Source organism: Macrobrachium nipponense, chromosome 2 (genome assembly GCF_015104395.2).
Source record: "Macrobrachium nipponense isolate FS-2020 chromosome 2, ASM1510439v2, whole genome shotgun sequence".
In the NCBI taxonomy this organism is placed as follows: Eukaryota; Metazoa; Arthropoda; class Malacostraca; order Decapoda; family Palaemonidae; genus Macrobrachium; species Macrobrachium nipponense.
Window position 1 is genome coordinate 168,385,824 of NC_087201.1, and position 21,411 is coordinate 168,407,234.

A 21,411-nucleotide genomic window follows, 5' to 3' on the forward strand; every position below is an offset into this window, starting at 1 on the left:
ATAGTGTAGTACTTAGCTCTACTGTATTTCATCCTTGTGGCTTTGCTGTCTGCCTGCTTTGCTTTGCTTTCGCTCGCTTTGCTGTGGCTTTCTATGCAATTAATGCTATAATAATTTTTTTATAGTAATCTGTTTGATATGAAGGCTAGTAACTTGTAAGATTTTTGTACTTTTTACTGCAAAACTGAATTAGCATTAGACATCTTTCCTTGCATCAAGGAAAATTGATATGATGCACTTTATTCTGCTTTTGTTACAATAATTAGCTGCTACTTTATTATTACGATATAAACATAGATTTGTGTAGGCAAAAGAATACTGACTACTTTCATCTAGCAGAGGCAAAGTGAAAAAATGATAATGGGCCAAGTTTGGTCCAAACTTTATAAAAGTGACATTTTACATTTAACAGAGAATAGATTGTCCTTTTCACTCTGCTCTGAATCTAGTTGTGAAGTTAACACCGAGACTACACAAACTGTAAAGTAGTGCATGTCTTGTTGATAATGTCATGAAGAGTTTTCATATTGTATAGTCCCTGTGTCATATAGGAAAAGGTAAGCGAGTAGCGTATGTTGCCCCATGCTCCAAGGTATCGCAGTGTTGTTATACTTATATTCAGCCCATTTCCATCACATCAGTACAGTAATGTATAGTATGTGGTCTTGTCTCTGCACTAGTAAAGATACGTTTTAGCGCTGTGATATGTTGCTCAGGAATGTCGCTATGGTGATTCCTTAGTCGTAGGCCGTCTCCTCCAATGAGTAGCATACTGGTTGTATGTCTTCATAAGGGGTCACCTCATAGGATGTCTTCTCTGTTGGAGATGCACGTTTCCTGGCCAGCTGAAGGACTTTTCCCCTGTCTACAGTGCAATTACTTTGACAATGTACAAGTTGACACTAGTATATTTAGAACATATCTGTGCTGAGCATTTTGTCAGGACATCTGAGCATATTGTCATCGGACATCTCCTTGGGTTATCCTATTATCTCCTGTGTCTACTTGGAAAGGACCTATGTAAGACCTCTTCTTTTTGACGGGAAACTAGAGGCTTTCTATTCATGGTCCCAGAATTGTTTGTTGGAGCAGAAGACTCCCTTCTTCCTTCTGGGAATTCTCTCAGAGGCTGAACACATTTCCTCGAATTTTCTAAAGTCTGAGGAAGTTGCACTCAACTCCAACTCTGTTGTGGACTTGGTTATCCTGTACACTCCATGCTCCCGGCTGCCGAGGCCAGGACAATTCAGAGGGGGGATTTAAGGGCAACTCCCGTTGGCAAGCTCCAAAGTATTTGGTTAATCCTAGAAGCTCCATAACCCCAAGCTGAGTAAACGAGAAAGATTCCTCCCTAGCTCAATCTTTGCCAATTTCTTGTGGAGAGATGCCTACATTCAGTATATCTCGTACGGACGGAAGATCTTTCCTGCAAAGCAGCGACTCTCATGCAAGGCTGTTAATTAATTCAGAGGATCTTTGTCAACCATATATGAGATGAACCCTCTGCTACTGCGATTGGTGACATCAAAGGGTTTCTCTCCACTCAAGAGTTCCTGTTCAGTAGACAAGGTCTTCTGAATGTTTGTCAGAACAGAGGAGGTTCCTTCTGTTGATACTGGTGAGGTGCTACAAGGCTTACTTGTGTTTAGTTTGTCTGAAGGATGAGGACCTCTCTTCGCCCTCAGAATCCTTGGTGTGTTTCAAGAGCTTGGAGCGGTCATGTTCACCTAAGAAACCCAGATATCCTACTTGGGACCTTACTCTGGTACTGAGTTTGGACCTTACTTTGGCACTGAATATTCTCTCTCAACCTCCTTCGACCCCATGCGTCAATCATCTCCCAGGACACTTGACTTGTGAGCAGTTTTCCTTATGACCTTGGCTTCCTTGGTAGGGTTGGAAAGCTTCAGGGTCCCGTCAAGCACTGCATAGTTATCTGAACGTTTCGTCTCATAGAGGTTAGGTGTCATAGACTTCATGTCAACACAGGCCAGGTCAAGAAAGAGATGTCCTAGAACACCCTTTCAGTTTTCTACTCAAGGTGTTAGACATGCTGCCGCCTCATTGTCAAGTTCTCCCACCAACTGGATGTATGCAGAAACGCATGACACCAGAGGAATACAGTGGTCCCCCTGTATTTGCGGGGATGTGTACCAGACCCCCGCGAATAGTTGGAACCCCTATAGAAATGCTGAAAACAGCCTATGTTGTTAGTTAAAACTCAAGAAAAACCCACTAAAAATTTGTGTACCTGGTTTTTTTTTAGTAATTTTATCGTGAAAAGTGCATTTTATGACAAAATTGATAAAAAAGGCAGGAATTCGTGGATATTTCTCATGGAAAAATACCACGAATAGGAGAATTTCCTGCGAATAATGGGTAGATGTGGTCCAGAGAGAAATCCGCGAATGCATGAGTCCGTGAATCTGGAGAACGCAAATAAGGGGGCCCACTTTTCACTCCTAGCAGGCGTTTTGAAGTAGTACTTATCTTTTCTTGGGATTTGATTTCTGAATTTGTACATCTACAAGTATATTTTGCCTTCTGGTCCATTGGCATCAGGTAAGGTTGTTGTGACTACAGGCAGTCCCCAGATCGGTGTGGTGGTTCCATTCCCGATGTGATGATAAACGAAAATTGCCAATAACTGAAAATCGGTGGTAACAGTGCTGATCCCCAGTTGTCAGCGCCGCTGTTAAGTGAGGATTGGCGCATGCCAGCACCGAAAATCCAGTTGTTATCGTTGCTAGACGAGCGCCGTAAAACCGGATTGCCGATAACCAATGCCACCGATAATCGGGGACTGCCTGTGCTGTCATTTGTTTCAGTCACGAAGTACTAATTGCCATTTCTCATATGTCTGGAGAGTTCTTGTTCATTTCATTTTGGGCAAAATTTATGTTACAGATGACTTCAGTAACAACTTCTTTATTGATTTTCAATAACTGGAAGTTTTATTGATATTGCACAGTTATTTTTCATGCTTTATCACTGGATTGTTTTGACCATTCCTTTTTTTTAAACTACAATTTGGCTTTTAATTTTTTTAATTGAGTCCATCTTTGGTCATTATCATTTCTTTATTGCTTAGTGATTGTTTTTACTTTTTGTTTAATTTTTGAAGTGTATTCATTCCTTATTATTTGTGTTGTGTATTGATTGGGAATTTTAGTAATCATTAATTCTTATCAAATGTGTTAGTGTTTCTGCATATAACGTAAGATATGCAGCTAAATAAAAGATTAATTTTGTATATGTATATTCGTTATACAATCTGTGCGCATGTATCACGTGGTACGTCACGTGACATGCCATGACGTGAATGTAGGCCGTGAATGATTGGACCTGCGGCAGTCTTCTAGGAACAGCGAGTTAGTAACATTCAGTTGGATAGATTTTTTGCCTTTAACACTGGTAGCAGAGCGTGGTTGGAGAGATCATAATGGCGTCAAGCAAGTGGCCACCTAAGTTCAGTGATGAAAGCGCATATGAAAGCTGGAAGAAGGACATAGACATATGGTGTGAACTGACCGAACTGCTGAAGAGCAAACAAGCACTAGCTATACACCTGTCCTTGGAAGGGCGCGCCAGAGTGGCAACCTCGGAACTGAAGACAAGCGATCTAAAAAAAGAAAATGGTGTGAAAACTATCATAGAAAAACTTGACAGTTTGTTTCTTGCTGAAAAAGGGCGTCGGCAGTTTGCGGCCTTTCAAGAGTTGTATAATCTCAGAAGATCAGAGAATACGGAAATAAGGAAGTTCGTTTCTGAGTTTGAGCACACATACTTTAAGTTCAAGAAACAAGAAATGGAACTACCTGATCCCGTAATGGCGTTTATGCTTCTTGCATCATGTGGTTTAAGTGACAGTGAGCAGCAACTAGTGATGTCAGCAATCGCAGAGGTATCGTATGATATGAAATCTACGTTAAACAGAGTGTTTTCTGGCAACATCGGAGAAAAAGATAGTAAGGGTGTGCAGGAATTAACAAAACCAGTGGTGAAAGCTCGTTTAGTTGCGAGAGGTTTTGAAGAAGACAGCACAGATTTGAAAAAAGATTCTCCTACGTGCTCCAAGGAGGCGGTGTGTTTGGCTTTGTCACTGGCTGCTACACGTCACTGGGACTGCCACACCATGGATATAAAAGCAGCATACCTGCAGGGGGACAAGATTGAAAGAATTGTACACCTGTGTCCTCCACCAGAGTTTGATGAAGGTAAGCTGTGGAGGTTAAAGAAGACTGTTTACGGCTTGTGTGATGCCACTCGACAGTGGTATTTGAGTGTTAAAAATCTGCTGCTAAATCTGGGAGCTAAAGTGTGTACACTTGATCCGGCGCTGTTTTGGTTACGTGACGGCAAAGCTGAAGGAGTGGTGTGCATTCATGTCGATGATTTTTTGTGGGCAGGAACACCAGAGTTTAAGCGACAAGTGATTGATCAGTTGAGAGAGACATTCACCATAGGGAGCTCAGGCCTTCAAGTACGTTGGAATAAATGTTGTATCAAACAAGAATGGCAGCATAGCTCTTGACCAGTTTCAGTATGCAATGACCTTGAAACCAATACCTGTGAGTAGACAACGGGCTGCGGTGAAGTCTGCAGAGCTGTCTGACTCGGAGAAATCAGAGTATAGAGCTATGATTGGACAGTTAAGCTGGATTGCTACTCACACCAGACCGGACATTTCATTTGACGTGTGTGAGTTAAGTGGGTTACGTTGCAATGCAACAGTGTCAGATTTAATGCGACTCAACAAAGTCATAGAGAGAGTAAAGACTGATAATGTTAAATTGTATATGCCAAGGATGAGGAATCTTGAAGAGTGTCACCTCGAGTGTTTTTCCGATGCCTCGTTTGCCAACTTAAAAGGAAATGGATCACAAGGAGGATTCGTGATTGTCTTACGGGATAATGATATGGAGAGATGTCCAGTCTTCTGGCAAACAAGAAAAATTAGAAGAGTGGTCAAGTCCACCCTATCAGCTGAAACAATGGCGCTTTTGGAATGTGCAGAGACTGCAGTATACCTGGCTAGAATTCTGTGCGAAATTTCTGTATGTAGGAGCATGAAAATAAAATGTTTCGTTGACAATAAAAGCCTCGTTGACGCTCTTCATTCCTACAAGAATGTGGAAGATAAGAGATTGAGAATTGACATAGCTGTTTTGCGAGACATGCTAGAACGTGGTGAAATTACGGAAGTGGTCTGGGTAGATACATCACAGCAACTTGCTGACTGTCTGACAAAGAGAGGGGCGTCGACCGAGCGGCTACGTGCTGCGGTCAGCAGAGAATGAATGGAGACGACAGCAGTTAAAACTCTTCTTCCAAGACAAAGAAAGAAGGGGGAGAGTGTTAGTGTTTCTGCATATAACGTAAGATATGCAGCTAAATAAAAGATTAATTTTGTATATGTATATTCGTTATACAATCTGTGCGCATGTATCACGTGGTACGTCACGTGACATGCCATGACGTCATCACAAAGAATGTAGGCCGTGAATGATTGGACCTGCGGCAGTCTTCTAGGAACAGCGAGTTAGTAACATTCAGTTGGATAGATTTTTTGCGTTTAACAAAATGTTTATATAATTGTGCATATTTTGAGAAGTGTATGCATTCCCCATAGTTCTTTTGTGGTTAGATTTGGGGAACTTTATTATTGAATGCATCATGCCACAGCATAATTGTGAAGGTGCAGAGCATGATATTTGGAGCCCCTCTATGTCGTGTTTAGGTTAGGATCTGCTATCAAAGTTCTCTTCATGTGGAGACTACTCTTAAACCTTCAAGTTGTAGATAGCTGTGGTGTTATGAAGCGTCACCAGACGACCTCTTGAATAGTCTCCTTTGTTGGGTAAGAGCATTCCAGAAAACCCAAGATTTATCTCTGAGATGGGACTTGGATGACATGTGATTTTTATTGTATACTGATTTAGACTCATCATTTTGGCAGGACCAGTTCTGTCAGTTGAGAGAGTGGTATTCATTCTCATTATCTTCATGATCCTCATTTTTCATTTCTCTGGCACTCATTGAAAGTTTTCCTAGAGTATGTATTCATGCATCTTGTTAGTGTTGAGTGTTTTGCCATTAAAATTCCACTATTATTTACAACCCAGTGATTTTTCCTTATACAGGCAGTCCCCGGGTTACGACGGGTTCGGCTTACGACGTTCCGAGGTTAAAGCACTTTTCAATTATATTCATCAGAAATTATTTCCAGGGTTACGACGCCTACAATGCTGGTCTGGCAGAAGAAATATGACACCAAATATGCAAAATAATCAATATTTAAAATTTTTTTTAATGAAAAATGCAATAAGAATGCAGTTTACATAGTTTTTAATGCACCCAAAGCATTAAAGTAAGGTTTTCGTAGGATTTTTGACAATTTTCCAGCTTACAAAGATTTTTGGGTTACAATGCGTCTCAAGAACGGAACCCCCGTCGTAACCTGGGGACTGCCTGTACATAATTAGTATAAAATATGGTTTAGGTGTCTTTTCATTTATAATTATATTACATAATGATTTTAGCATTAATGCTTTTAGCCTAGGTTATATGGGAAGAGGTGTGCTTGCATTATCAGTGGCAGTCAAATTACTAACTACATATATCATTCCATGAGGTGATGCAATCAATATGACTTTTCTGGTTTTTACAATCTCAATCAACTTTTCATATTAGTAGTGTGACATTTACTTTTTCTACTTACAGTTTCAGCACCAGCAGAAATGCGAACTGATCAAGGCTTTGGGATGCAGTTTTACACTCATGAACTGCAGCCCAGACCAAAGTCAGGCTGTGAAACTACACTCCCAGGAGATGGCACGACGTAAGTCAGAATTTGCTCATTTTTGGATGCTGTATCAGACATAGTTTGTTGAAAAAGAGTCTTAGAAGTTTTTGTGCAATCAAAAAGAGAGGATTGAAAGCATACAAATTAGCCTTTGCTCATTTTTGGGTGCTATGTCAATCATAATTTGTGGAGGAAGAGTCTTAGAAGCGTTTGTCCAGTGATGGATTTTGGAAGTTTCATAGAAATATCTATACAATCAAAAGGAGAGGAGTGAAAGTATACAAAGTAGCCTTTGCTCATCTTTGGATGCTATGTCAATCATAATTGCTTATATATGAAACAAACCCTCAGTGTTAACATTAGGATGAATCTCAAAGTGCCAGCTGGAAATCAGTAAAGTTAACAAAACTGTGTATAGACATAGACCATAGATGACTTTCGTAGTTGAGCAAAATATCAACAACATGAGGGTATCTATTCATAGAGTGCGAAGTATTTTAACACTATTATTATTATTAATATTGAGAAGATGGAACCTATTCATATGGAACAAGCCCACGGGCCATTGACGTGAAATCCAATCTTCCAAAGAATATGGTGTTCATTAAGAAGTAAGATGAGGCAAAGGGAAATACAGAAAGAAGAGACCCCACCTATACAAAAAGGGAAAAAATTTAGTAAATTAACAAATAGGTAAAAATATATTAAAATGCAAGAATATATATATCATTGTTTAAACCTGATATAGATCTTATTGCATTTTTTTTCACAGGATAAACCACATACAAAGAAGTCCTAATATTCCAATTCCTGCTGCCATTAACAACGTTGGAGGTGCTGGCCCTGGTGGAGGTGTAGCTGGTGGAGGGGGAGGAGGAGGAGGGGGGGTGGGTCAGTTACCAAACACTGGGTCTCTCCCAGACTTAACACAGGTACAATATCTTCAGCCCATGAACCCTCCTCTTCCTGATACAGATACAGTGGTGAGTTCCAACGATATCAAAGTTTTAACATTATATAGGTGACCAAGGTAGATTAGTTGAGCTTTAGAAGATGGACCCTACTCATTGGGTACTGTTGACTTGAATTTCAGGCTTCCAAAGAATATGATGTTCATTAAGAAGAAGTAAGAGTAGGTAAAGGGAAGTACAGAAAAGAAAAGATCTTGCTTTAAAAATAAAAAAGAAATTATCTCAAGACATTAATTTCCTCACATTCAATCAATTTATATGCATGTGCGGCATTTCTGATATATATTCTTGAGCTGTTTTTCAGATAGTGTAGGTTTTGATTGTAAAAGAAAGGTTCCTAGGGTAATTTTGGCATTTTGTGACTCTAGGGTCATACATAGACTCAAGATTTCCCCCAAAATGTGGGGTTACTGATACGAAAGATTATATATTTTTTAGTCCTCTGTGTTTGCCCTTCTTTGCCTCCTCAGATACTTTCCCATTTTAAGAGCGAAATCATGTAGCAGACTGTCGTGTCCTCCCAATTTCGGTTTACATAAGTGGCAGGGTTAGTGTTAGGAAACTTGCGGCTTGAACAAGGAGAACCCTGACCCGCGAATCCAACATATACCTAGAATTAGTTGTTGGAGATGTTTGAATGATAAATTAGTTCTTGGACATGTGCAAATATTCAGTTTGTGTTACATCTCCAGTGATGAAGTGGCAGCCTTCCATACAACACATGAGTTCAGTGATATTAATATTTAGAAACGTTGTAAAATGCAGCCTATGCAGCCTCTGTTTCCCAAATGTTGGAAGGATTTGGAAGGGTAGCAAGTTGCTCTAACAAGCAAGGATTGCTGATCCTTTCAGTGCTGAGATATGCCTGTACATAATGTAAGGTAGATGCTGTGATTTGCTTCAGAACCTACATTGTGGCCATTGTGATATCTTGTGTACTGTATGATCATAGTAAGAGTAAGGCTTCATTATAAACAAGCTAGAACTCATTGCCGTTGGAATTGGATTGTAGGTCAGGGACAGTCTTGTACATATCTGTTTTGTGAATAGAGAAGTCAGCCAAATCAAAAACGGATTGGATGAGGAACTAAACCTCTTGATAATAGTGTACTTACTATATGAAAGTGGAGAAATTCATTGTCAGTGAAAGAGGTTTTCCCAGTCTCTGCATTAAAAGCCCCGTCCCTTTTTGACTGTAGAGCTAGTGATTACTAAAATATTTTTGTGCATGTTTCTCGGTATTTTGAAAAGCATATCGAGGTCATTCCAGTTTTCTAACACTTTTGTTGCTGTTTACCTTCAATTCTACTGTTGTCAGTCACCATGGTATGAGGGAATTGTTTTAGATTTTTCCATAACCTTAATTTGACACTTGATGTTTATGTAAAAAGAAGTATTTTAACTTTGTATTGGTTTCTCTTGTTTTTAAAAATAAATATTCTCTCAACAGAACTTAGCGAATCTAACAGCAGGGTCACCTCGTTTAGGCTCAGGCTTTACAGCAGGGAGCCTGAAAGACCATTACAATAGTAGCGGACAAGCTTCACCAAGGGGCACCTCACCGGGTCCATCGCCGTCACTCAACAGAAAGCAGAAACAAAAACCATACCAAACAATATACCCCAATCGTGGTTCACATCACACTCCAAGTAAAGTAAGTCGTTATGGATATTTAAATTGCCTCACTGCTACATTAGCTCTGTACTGCTTACTCCATTGCAGGCACTAGCTTGCCATTTTGTGGATTGCCCTGACCTCAGCATTTTTAGCTGCAATTGACAAAATTTCGTTCAAGATCAAGTCTCCTTATGAAAACATTTCACATTTTTTTCAAGATTCATGTCATTGTATTGGATTTTAGTTCTGATGTTAATGTGTTGTGTTTTTCATGAACCAATTGGGTATTCAGTGAGAGGAATGGTTTCTGTGTTTATACAAACTACCAGCTAATGCTTTATGGTAGTCTTTCATTTTCCCGAGTTAGATTGATTGCTAACTACCACCTTTTTTTTTATTAGTATTTGTTCGCTGAATAATGAGACATCCCCCAACAGGCAAAGCAAACTCTCTCTCTCTCTCTCTCTCTCTCTCTCTCTCTCTCTCTCTCTCTCTCTCTCTCTCTCTCTCTCTCTGCTCTCGCTCTCTCTCTCTCTCTCTCTCTCTCTCTCACTCTCTCTCATCTCTCTCTCTCTCTCTCTCTCTCTCTCATATTCATTATAATGAAACTACATGAAAAGCATAGCGTATGTATGAGAGAAAAAAATTTATGTATGACAACAACCAATTATTCAGTCACTGGCAGAGAAATGATGCAGCTTGAATGAAATTGGTGGTGGAGGAAATCTGCTAAATTGGAACTGAGGTTTCAAGTGTAGGAGTTCAGTTTCCCTTACGTTACACAAGGCCAGGACCATGCCCACTTTCCCTTGTAAAGGAAGGTAGACTATCTGCAGTGGATAAAGATAACTGGCATACCAGTTTGGCATTCATGAACCATAACTGCTAGAATTTCTTTTCATGGAGTGTACAAATCCCTCAAAGATTTTTCATCTGAGCATTCCACTAGCAAAATGTCATTGGAGGAGTTTGATTTAGTCCGCTTGAGGGTCCAAGGGGGCCAGGTTTGTAAGGAAGTTGGAGGAATTGCAGGTAAATGTGCAGCAAAAAATGAATTCAATGGAAATTTTGTATTAGAAAAGTTCCAGATATCAGTCACCAATTATTCCAAAATAATTGGTTTTGACTTGAATTTTTTGCAAATTTTCAGAATTTCACAATTTTGGGGTGTTCAGAGTTTTCTGTAATGAAGTTATTTACCAGTTGTGGGAAGTAGTATTTCCTTTAAAGTTGCATGTAATTCTTATCATACAAAGGCACGATAATATTTTGTAAACAAAGTAAGTTTTTGAGACAAGCCAAAAGAAAATTTTGTTTGAGTTTTTATTTCAGTGATATGGATTATGAAAAGGCACGAGAATGTTTTGAAAACAAAAGTAAGTTTTTGAGATGAGCCAAAAGAACATTTTTGTTTATGAGTTTTTTATTTCAGTGATATGGATTATGAAAAGAAATGCATTTAACCAGATACCCAAATTTCTGTAAAATCAAATATATATGGGTATTTTTCAAGGAGTGCCATCTTATCTATGTAACATGGGAAGTTTAGCTTTCCAATGATGACTGTGTGTAAAAGTTAAAAAAAAATGTTTCTTTCCAATAACGTTATTTTCTGAAAACAAAGTAAACTTCACAGGGATCTATCTAACTGGGGATGTCTCAATTATCCAGCTTTTGCTTCATTTTTTCAACTTACATTTTTCCTGTTTGTCTGTTCTGTCTACCAGCAGTTTAGATTTTCATGAAAGTCTTCAGTGTTTGTACTTATGAAACAGTTTTTTTTTTTTATATATACAATAATGATTGTTAGAAATATTTATTAGCTTTTATGTTCTCGTCCCTAGTACTTCAATTGATGATTTCGCTATATCTAAATGTGGTATGCCAGTCTTCATATTCTTAGTAGTTGTGAAAACACTCAAATTTTAATGCCCTTGTATCGACTTCTCAAACTTTGCCCTCCTGAGTGTTTTACAGTTGTGTCTTTATGTCCTTAGCTAGAGTTGGTGATAGGTAATGTGTAAATGTAATTGTCACTAGGTTATTGACAGTGTGGAACAAAGAATAAGGTGAAAGTTGAAGCATTTTGCAGATTTTATGATGTTGATTGTGCAAACTGTGTGATCCTATAGTTGTATTTTGATGGTTCTGTGTAGCAAAGAATGAAAGTTCATATGGACATTAGGTTTTTGAAAATTTATGATGGCAAATGGAGATATACTTGTGGGCATATATATTGGCAAGTGGAGATATACTTGTGGGCATGATTTATTTTTAGTTGATTACAAAGATGCTTTATTAGTATATTTGCTGTACATATTTTGTCTGCATCCTTTTATATTAAGGTTTAACTTTACTGTCAAACCAGTTGCTTTTCCTTTTGTTTATTTGTACTTGTTCATTATCATAAATCACTTGTACTATTTTGAGTAAAGACTTAAAAACCCTTGATCACTATCAGATTTGTCAAATCAGAAGCAATGGAATTGTAGCTGGGCAGAATGGTACAAATGTCCTTCCCTTACATTTTAACAATTTGACAACAAAGAAATGTAATGCTAGATAGTATATGAGTTTAGTCACAGATTTGTACTTTGTGCATGGTTAACGTCACAATCACATCTTTCCTTTTTTTTTTTTTTATATTGCATGTGTTGTGTATGTATTTTTTTTATTTCTTGTGTGATTTGTTTGTTTTTTTTCTTTGGCCTGTGTTTTGTTTCAGAATCATTTGTCTGTCCCTACTGTAATTAATGCACGCTACCTCCATAAATGTAAGGTTAGTACTGTAATGTCGTTTTAGTTTTATTTTGATCTTGATATAGATCCATTTCTGGTTGATTTTTAGTTCCAATGTGATTTATTTTTTTTTTTTTTTTACTTTAGACTTGGCAGAAACGGCAAACTTTTTTTAGTTACATTTTTTTTATAAAGCATGTTTGTAATTCATTGGGTTGTAGGTTGTCTAAAAAAGGTTGTTCCATTTTAAAACAAATGAGGAAAAAAATTTACAATTATTATTATTATATTATTATTATTATTATTATTATTATTATTATTATTATTATTATTATTATTATTATTATTATTATTATTATTCCTTGTCTTTTGCAGCTGCTTTAATGCTTGCTTCTTGGCTCTTATGCAAAATGCATAGACACACTTTTGTCTTGAGGTACAATTTTAGGTGAAGTGCTATTTGATTATAGATTTTAGTTTGATTGACAATCATGTTTTTACTTTCTGTGTTTTTTGAGCTGGTGTTGGTACAAGTATTTAAGTGTAGAAGAAAGATGCAGAGAATTCATGGGTATTTTGGGGCCTTGCAGAAACAATATTATTTTTCGGGTTATTAGAACTAGCTTTGAAAATTGCAATCAGGAAAAGAACTCTTCTATGACAAAGAACTATATTTATTAGTGGTTTTTGAGAGTTCTTTATGATATAAATTTCCATAAAATATTGACCAAAAAAGTCTGGATGACATATTATCTAGGGGCTTATGACAAAACATAGAGAAATAGTTGGGACCAAAAAAGGGGTAGCTGCTCATGGATAATTTTTGTATTTTGTGATTTATTTAAATGCTACATCACTTTATGGATTATGACAGCTCACAGTAGCAGTTTTAACAGCTTAAAAATATAAATGGTTAACTAACCCAACAGATAAGAATCATCATCATAAAACTTTTTTAGATTGGATTTTCACTTTTAAAAATGCTCATCAGGTCTAGGTCCTCATCCATTCCCCCTCCTCTACTACTACTTTCATACCAACTCCTTTTATTGATGAACTGTTCCTCATCCATTCTTAATGCAGGTCTTAATTATCTTGGTTTTCTTTCTAGCTTCACTTTACTCTGACCAGGAATCTTAACCTTCTGTGGCCATGCCTTGTTTTAAACTTCATTTTCCTTGTCAGTGCTCAGAGAGAAAAATGACCTTTGTTCCTACAGCCTATTCTCGGCCCTCATGACTCGTATCCCCTTGCTGAAGTGTAGATTGTAATTAAGGTTATTTATAATTAATTGGTTCATAATGAATAATGAAAATTGTCTGCAAACCCATTAATCATACCCAAATATATATATCTCCTTTCCCTACACTTGGTGGTTTTGTTTGGCAGAGACAACTGACTTCTAGTGAGAAGGCAGAGCAAAATCAGGTACCCTGCAATGGTGTCTTTGTCTTTTAGGATTTGGTGCAGAATAAGACTTTTCATGATTGTTTTTGTATAGAAATTGTGTTTTATTTTTGTAAAAGCACAGCTTATACAAAAATATGAAAATTCAGAGCTCACACAGGAAGATGGTCAACTATTTAAGGTTATTCCCTGCTTAATCCATAGTTGGGGTTGCTGTTTTGAGTGATCCTCCTCCAGCTGTTTGTTTCTTGAACAGCTCACTCATGGTTGGTTTTGGCAGATGTTTTGCTAGTGGGTGTCCTCCTAACTCCAGTCCTCCTTGTCTATAGGGGCTTGGGACCAGTTACAAAACAATTGAACCTATAGCATGAGTATGGAAATGCTTTTATATACTGGGGTCCTTTAAAGAAATAAGCCTTCTTTGAGAGTAAGAAGTGCAATGAGAATCAAAATTAGTTTATTCCAACATATAATAAGTGGGAATAAAACAATTACTGATCCAGTCGTTCACACTTTGGCTTAACCGTTAAGAGCCAGGCTAAAAAAAGATATTTATCCAGCACCCCAGACTGGGCAAACTTTGTGGGGCCTCTTTTAGAAGATAATCATAGATTTTATTAATTTATACATGTTTTTTTCTAATAATTTATTTTATTTTGTAAAATTGTAATTACAGCTCACTCTATACCATAACAGATCAGAAGTAAAATCAGTAAATTTGCTTTTTTTATAATATTTCTTTGCAAAATTACAATTATAACTGCAAACTATCATAAAAGATACGAACTAAAACCAACAGCAATCCCTGGGTATATTTATGAGCAAACATATAAAAAGATATCATGAGAGAGAGAGAGAGAGAGAGAGAGAGAGAGAGAGAGAGAGAGAGAGAGAGAGAGAGAGAGAGAGAGAGAGGCAGTACATGCCCCCCTTGAAGTTAAGTACACAACTTAATCATGAGCTCCCTAGAATTGGCGAGCTGAGCCAGTCTAAAAGTTGCCATTAGTAAATTTATGGGCTGTTGAAGTAATGGAACCTCCTTCCCGCCTGATTTCATCAAATCGATGGCATGTAAAATTGATGCTCACCAGCAGGTAATTTTTCCACCATTCAAAACTGGCTACTCATGTGAGGGTATCTGCCCATTTAGGGGTTAAGGGAGGAAGGAGATAGTAGTCCCTTGATTGGACTCTAATCACTGCATTTCTCTGTATCAGTCTGCATAGAGCCCTTACAGTCCCCCGCCCCCATCATTCACGGACTCGCCTATTCATGAATTTCTCTTTAGACCATATCTACCCATTATTCGTGGGAAATTTGCCTATATGTGGTATTTTTCATTGAGAAGTGTTCACAAATGACTGCATTTTCATATCATTTTTGTGACTTTTTCTGATAAAACTATTATTTATCTTGTGTTTGAACTATAAAAGTAGGCAGTTACAAGCATTTTTAGAGGGGTTCTGAGTACTCATGGATTTTAGCTATTCATCGGGGGTCTGGTACTCACCCCCTGGTGGGTTCACTGTATTGTGACATTACTTTTTATTTTATTTTACATAAAATAAAATGTCAAGCAAAAGATAATCTACAAAAAGTCAATTAGGAATACAGGCAGTCCCTGGGTTACGACGAGGGTACCGTTCTTGAGACGTGTTGTAACCTGAAAATCATCGTACGTCGGAAGATCATAAAAAATCCTAAGAAAACCGTACTGTTAATGCTTTGGGTGCGTTCAAAACTATGTAAACTGCATTCTTATTGCATTTTTCATCCAAAAACCTTCAAATATTGATTATTTTGCATCTTTGGTGTCATATTTCATGTGCTAAATCAGTGTTATAGGCGTCGTAACCTTGGAAATAATTTCTGATGAATATAATTGAAAAGCGCCTTAACCTCGGAACGTCGTAAGCCGAACACGTCGTAACCCGGGGACTGCTTGTACAGTAAACCCCCTTATTCGCTGGGGATGCGTTCTAGAACCCCATGAATAGCTAGAATCTACGAGTACCTAGAATACCTATAAAAATGTGCAGAACTGCGTATTTAGTTAGTTCAAACTCAAGAAAAACCCACTAAAAATGCTTTACTTCTTGTTTTTTTTTAATAATTCGATCACTAAGAGTGCATTTAATCATGAAATTGATATGAAAATACAGTAATTTGTAGATATTTCTAATAGAAAAATACTGCAAATACAGGTGGTCCTTGGTTAGCGGCAGGGGTTCTGTTCCTGGCCACCGACGCTAAGCGATTTTCGACGCTAAGCGATTTTAAAGTCTACGTCTGCCACACACCACCTTCTTTCGGAATGCTAGACCAGTTAACAGCGCCCTAGATCAGTCAACTAAACGGCGCCGTAATCCTGCAATGGCGCAATAAGTAAAATTATATTTATGCAGTATAGTACTATAGAATTTACTGTACAGTAGCACTGTACAGTACATTATAGTATTAGAAATACTGTAAAGTGAAAACAACCTAGCTTTAATCCTTTAGGTGTCTAGAGTATGTAAAGATATAATAAGGTTTTACACTGTGTACAGGTAGCTGTAGTGTTCAAGTTACGATAATCTGATTTTATGAGAAACCTAATTATACAATAGCCGAACTTTATCCCATCTTCTAGTTACATAAGTTCAAAAACAGCAAAAGAGAATGATGAAAGTATGGTTTTAACGTTATACTCGTTGCATAAATATGTACAGCCATGAACAACCGAACAAGAAACACTCTCTCCCACCTCCCCCCCCCCCCCCACCCCCCCCCCCCAAGTACAACCGAATTGGATAACATCCGTTTGGCTTCTTTTTCAATCATCGTACTATAGTACACTATTACCGTTGTTGTTATAAATGACGTTATGTAGAATAGAACTGAGATATCTTAATGTAATAACTTTATTTGCTATAGATCAAAGATCAATATAGATCAAAGATCAGTCGGGAAATATACTGTTAAATTTAAACCTAGTTATAACTGAAGCTGAGAAAACTGTCCAAGCTTCTAATGACTATTATCGTGCATCAGCAACAAGGATAAAACTCCAGTAAACGTATGCCATTAAACACAACCGTACATAAAATTGAGATAAAATTTTAATCAAAACTACTGTGCTTGAAAGAACACTTGTTCCAATATGTAATACAAACCCTTAGTCCTTTAACAATAGGAAGGTACTTAGCAGCAGCTGAACCGGTCGTAAGCTTCGAACAAGGGGGTTCGGTAGTTAACTATTTGTCCGGCAGTTAGCGGTAAGCTCGACTGCGAGGCGAGGAGCCACTTCGCTTTCGGCCGCGTTGGTGGATGGACGTGCTGCTCTTTGTCTCTCTGCCCACTTCTGTCGTATGCTTGGTTTTCTTCACTGCGTGAAGACTTTTTTTGCTTTTTCTTTTACTTGTGTGTATTTGCTGCAAGTATAAAATAAGTACGTATCTTCTTTTGTTTTCATTTTGTTATGGAAATGGAACAACAAAAGCCGGAGAAACCCCCTCGCCCCCCTATCAACCGCAGATTGTGCCCCGGTGTTGGGGGCTGTAAGTGTGGGGCCTTCCGCTCTTCTGTAGAGGTTGATCCTCATGATTTTTGTACTCAGTGTAGAGGGCGAGAATGCTCTCGCACCGAGACGTGATACTTGTATATTTTGGTCGAAGGAGCAGTGGGAGTGTTATGGGGGGAGGAAGAAGCCGCGAAAGCTGGCCAAGGAGTTGTCGGAGGATTCTCCGGCTACGCCCTTGATTACGGACATGTCTTCCTCTTTTCTCCCTCCATCTCAGCTCCCTCATATGGCTCCTTCCCCTTCGGGGGAGGTTTCTCGCTCCGCTCCCCCTCTTCTCTCGATCAGTCGAGCGTGAAGGAGGGGGCAAGATACCCTGACATCCAGTTGTGCTCGGGGTCCTCCATTCGCTCGGGCTGGGAACTGTCTAAAACCCCCCCCCCCCCCCCCCCCCCCCCCCCCCCCCCCCCCCCCCCCCCCCCACCCCCCCCCCCCCCCCCCCCCCGGGCGAGGGGAAACTCTACCCCCCCCCCCCCCCACCAGACTTTTCTTTCCTAAGACTTGCTGACCACGGGGGACGATCTCGGAAGGGCCTGGTACTCTTTGGGGCTGCAAGGGACACCGACGGTCCAGGGGCTGCTGAGTCACCTGGCGAGAGGGGCCATGCCATTAACGCACAGGCCGACTACCACGACGGTGTCCACTCTGGGCTGCGCTGCTCCGCCACACCTGGTATACACTCAGCACATAGCCACGGTGACCCCTACAACCGCTGTGCAGGCACCGCTGCCGGAGGTTTTGATGCCCACTGCTACGCCGCCACTTGGGTTTGCCGCTCCTGCTACAGCCTCGGACTTCCGGTGTCCCAAGAGCTCTCCTCTAGACCTGCCTCCTGTGCAGAGGATGCTGCCGGTTCCTGCCCCGACTCCTGTTCCTGAGTATGCTGCCGCTCCAGTTCTGGAACCAGTTCCGGTACCAGTTCCTGCCGCCGTCGTTCCTACCCGTGGTGTTGCTACTCCCACCCCAGGTCCTTCCGGACAGGTGCAGTCGGGCCCTGTTGCTTCGGCAACTGTCCCGGCTCCGTCCTGGATGGAAGACCTGATGTTGGTACTGAGGAAGCTTACGAAGAGGAAGAGGAGGAAGGTGTCGTCTTCGTCGTCGTCTTTGTCGTTGTCGCCTGCCGCCGATTCCCCTTCAACTTCTAAGGCCCCACAGCCAAAGAAGAAGGTTGCCTCCTCCCCCCCTAAGAAGGCTCGTGCCGAGACTTCTAAGGGTCCGTCCCACTCTGGTGGGACGGTTGGGACTTCCGCCGGTCCTCCTGTTCCTTCGGGAACGGGGCCCGTCAATCCTTCCCCAAGGAAGAAGACGGGGACCGGAGGAGTGTCGGCTAACACCGGCACCTCCTCACCTGGCGCCAGAGGTTCTGCCTCGACGCCAGGTACCATCTCAGCCTCTCGTTCACGAGAGTCACCAAGTGTATGGTCACCTGCAGGTGACCGGACAGCCAAGACCCAGGCATCTGGGTCCTCTCGGCGCCAGGATCCAGGCATGGGGCGGATGACTGGCGGGGGTCGCTCGGGCGACCCTCGCCAGACCAGCGATCGCTCTCGCGGCGACGCGCTGGTACGCGGGGTTGACGTGACGGTCCCAGACCGCTCGCGGGCTGAGGCAAGGAAGCGGTTCCCTCGGTCGCCTGAACCAGCCTCGGCTGGTCCAAGCGGCGTGACGCGCTGTGAAGACAGGCCTTGCTCCCACCGCGACAGCGGACTCTGCAGGTCCCCTGACCGCCGCTCCTACCGGGACCGGGCGGAGAGGGGGACCAGCAGCAGCTCTTCTGACGCTCGGGACCGTCGCCGCTGTTCTTGGTCTAGCTGCTCTCCTCAGGAGAGCCGCTCGACCAGGCCTGCAGCCCCCTCAGCCGGTGGGCAGGGGGGAGAGCGTCAGGTCTGCCTCTCCGATCCCTTCAACTTCCTCGGGCTTTACCGGTAAGAGCGAGGCGATCAGGAGCGATCACGAGGGGCACGCCCCTACAAACCTGGCACGGTCCTCGGACCAACCAGATTGTATGCGCAAGTGGTAGGAGGAGACCAGGAGAGGTCTGTCATGGTTCTTCCTGTGGAAGGAGGAGGGTCTCGGGAGGCATTCTCGTTGGAAGGGCTTGACGGTCCTTCTCCACAGGATGCAGTCACTCTCGAGATCCAGAGGTCGTTCGTGAAGGTAATTATGCTGATTCGTCAGCACAATGACCTCGGAGAAGGATCGCCGCTCCCACCTACCGAACCCACATTGGGCATGGAGGTGTTCTGGGGACCTAAGAAGGAACCCAGGACAGCGGTGGGTCTGCCGCGATCAGCCTTGGCTGACAGCATACTAGGCCAAGTGGACGCTCTCGTCTCTGGACAGGAAGGTTTGCTTCGTTCCGTTAGGTCTGCTAAGCTCCTTCCTCCACCTCTACCGCGACAGAGGCGCTTCTACGTGCCTTCAGAGGACCTTCTGCTGCCCAAACAGGTTAACCCGGAGCTAGCTAGGCTAACTCCGGGGGTGTGTCTGCCGCAGCTCCTGTCGGAGAACCTTTGGTTCTCGCAGCAGGAGGCACTTGCCTTGGAATCTACCGTAATGGCAGCATTCCAAGCAGTCTCTTGGCTTGACCTTGGTCCCTCGGCTTGACCTGTGGTCCCTCGCAGTGTCGAAAACCGTGGCCTCCTTAGGGAACATCACTCCTGAAGGGGACCCGGCTTTCGTGAGACTATGCCAGTCTGGGGGTAGGGCCATCGCCTACCTGGCCCACCAGATGGCTAACCTGTGGCCCAACCTGGTTCTCCGGCGTACAGTGGGGCCTCGTTATCCACGGGGGATAGGGCCCAGAACCCCCCGTGATAAGTAAATACCCGTGTTATCCTGATACCCCCCTCAAAAATTGCTTAAAACTGCCTACTTAAATAGTTAACCCACCCAAGACCACTATTCCAATGTTTATAACTGCCTACTTTAGTTCAAACACCAAATATGTTTTCAACTATCACCTAAAACTAAATTCAAGACAGTTTTAAAGTTATTGTACTAAATTTTTAGCACCTTAAAAAATGTAGTATATGTACTACTGTACATATGTAGCCTACTAGCCTAGGGATTACAGCTAGAAGCCTACATACGCATGGTGGGCCTCTTTTTTTTCACAAGGAAAGAGAGGATGAGTGGTAAGAGAACTATCAAAATTATGTAAATCATATGGGTACTCACCAACAATCTATGTTGATAAAAGATGGCGACGATTTTGCAGTGCAATCCAGTAATATAATAACGATAATGTTACCAACAGTATGCAGCGAAACATCTCTTCCCTTCGTCACAACACGTTGATAGTATATTACACGTAAAAACCTTCATCTGACCTTTAGGCGTTTTTCCCATAAGAGTAAAAGAATCAGGGCTTTTGGATGCCACATAATTAACTTGTTTATATGGGTACAATTTAAAGGACGCGCCGCACACCACATTTCATGACAACAACAAACCAACCTTGGACAAAAGTTGGACAAACGTGAGTAGGCCAGTGTTGCCAACTGGGAATGGCAATTTCTTGCTAGATTTTGTTCCATAAAAGGCTAAAAAAAATCACATACCGTATATACTCGAATAACGTGCAATCTCCCATATCGTGCGACCCCCAAATTTTCACCAATAAACAGTGGTTTTGTGTTTTGTCATGTATCTCATGTATCATGCAAGTTCATAAGGTTGGTGCTTTAGCCTGCTAATGGCCGAGTCATTCAGATGTGTGCTGATGCTAGTCAAGTTACATTAATTTTCTTATTAATCTCGAGAATTTAATAGAAAATCTCAAGATTAAAAAAAAATCCCAAGATAATAAAATAATTGTAAAAATAACATGCCTTGGAGTCCTTAACATTCTCTCACTCTCTCTCTCTCTCTCTCTCGTCTCTATCTCTCTCTCTCGCTCTCTCTCTCCCTCCCATCTCTCTCTCTCTCTCTCTCTCTCTCTCTCTCTCCTCTCTCTCTCATCAGGAATAAATACGTACTTACTGTAATTTGAGTCTTTCACCAACGGGTATCAGTAAATGTGTAGACATTGTGTGCGTGTTTAAAAAAATGTGCAGTACACACACATTCCGATGTTTCGGTTTTAGGAATTTTTCAGATTTCGGAAATGTGAGGTCAGATGCATAATCAAACAAACACCACTACTGCAGCAAAAACATTTTTTCCCTTTATGTTTTTCATTATTGTTATTTATTAATTACAGTTTATTTAAATAAATATTAATATAATACTGTTAAATGAATGTGAGATAATTAAGATCACCTATAATAAAATAGTGGGACAATTAATACCATATGTTCACTAATAGGTAT

The 21,411-nt window shown here is 40.9% G+C and overlaps 1 protein-coding gene across 7 annotated transcripts in view; it reads left to right on the top strand.

Annotated features, from left to right (window-relative positions):
- Nucleotides 1–21,411, top strand: part of LOC135221123 (CREB-regulated transcription coactivator 1-like) — an 89,827-nt gene that overhangs the window by 23,368 nt on the left and 45,048 nt on the right. For 5 of the 7 annotated variants that reach the window (XM_064258945.1, XM_064258946.1, XM_064258950.1 and 2 more), the window contains 4 exons: nucleotides 6,724–6,841; nucleotides 7,578–7,788; nucleotides 9,227–9,430; nucleotides 12,119–12,172. In XM_064258945.1, coding sequence (XP_064115015.1) covers nucleotides 6,724–6,841; nucleotides 7,578–7,788; nucleotides 9,227–9,430; nucleotides 12,119–12,172 — 587 coding nt within the window. The remainder of the gene's footprint in view (nucleotides 1–6,723; nucleotides 6,842–7,577; nucleotides 7,789–9,226; nucleotides 9,431–12,118; nucleotides 12,173–21,411) is intronic. The other 2 variants (XM_064258949.1, XM_064258951.1) reach the window with 1 other exon arrangement.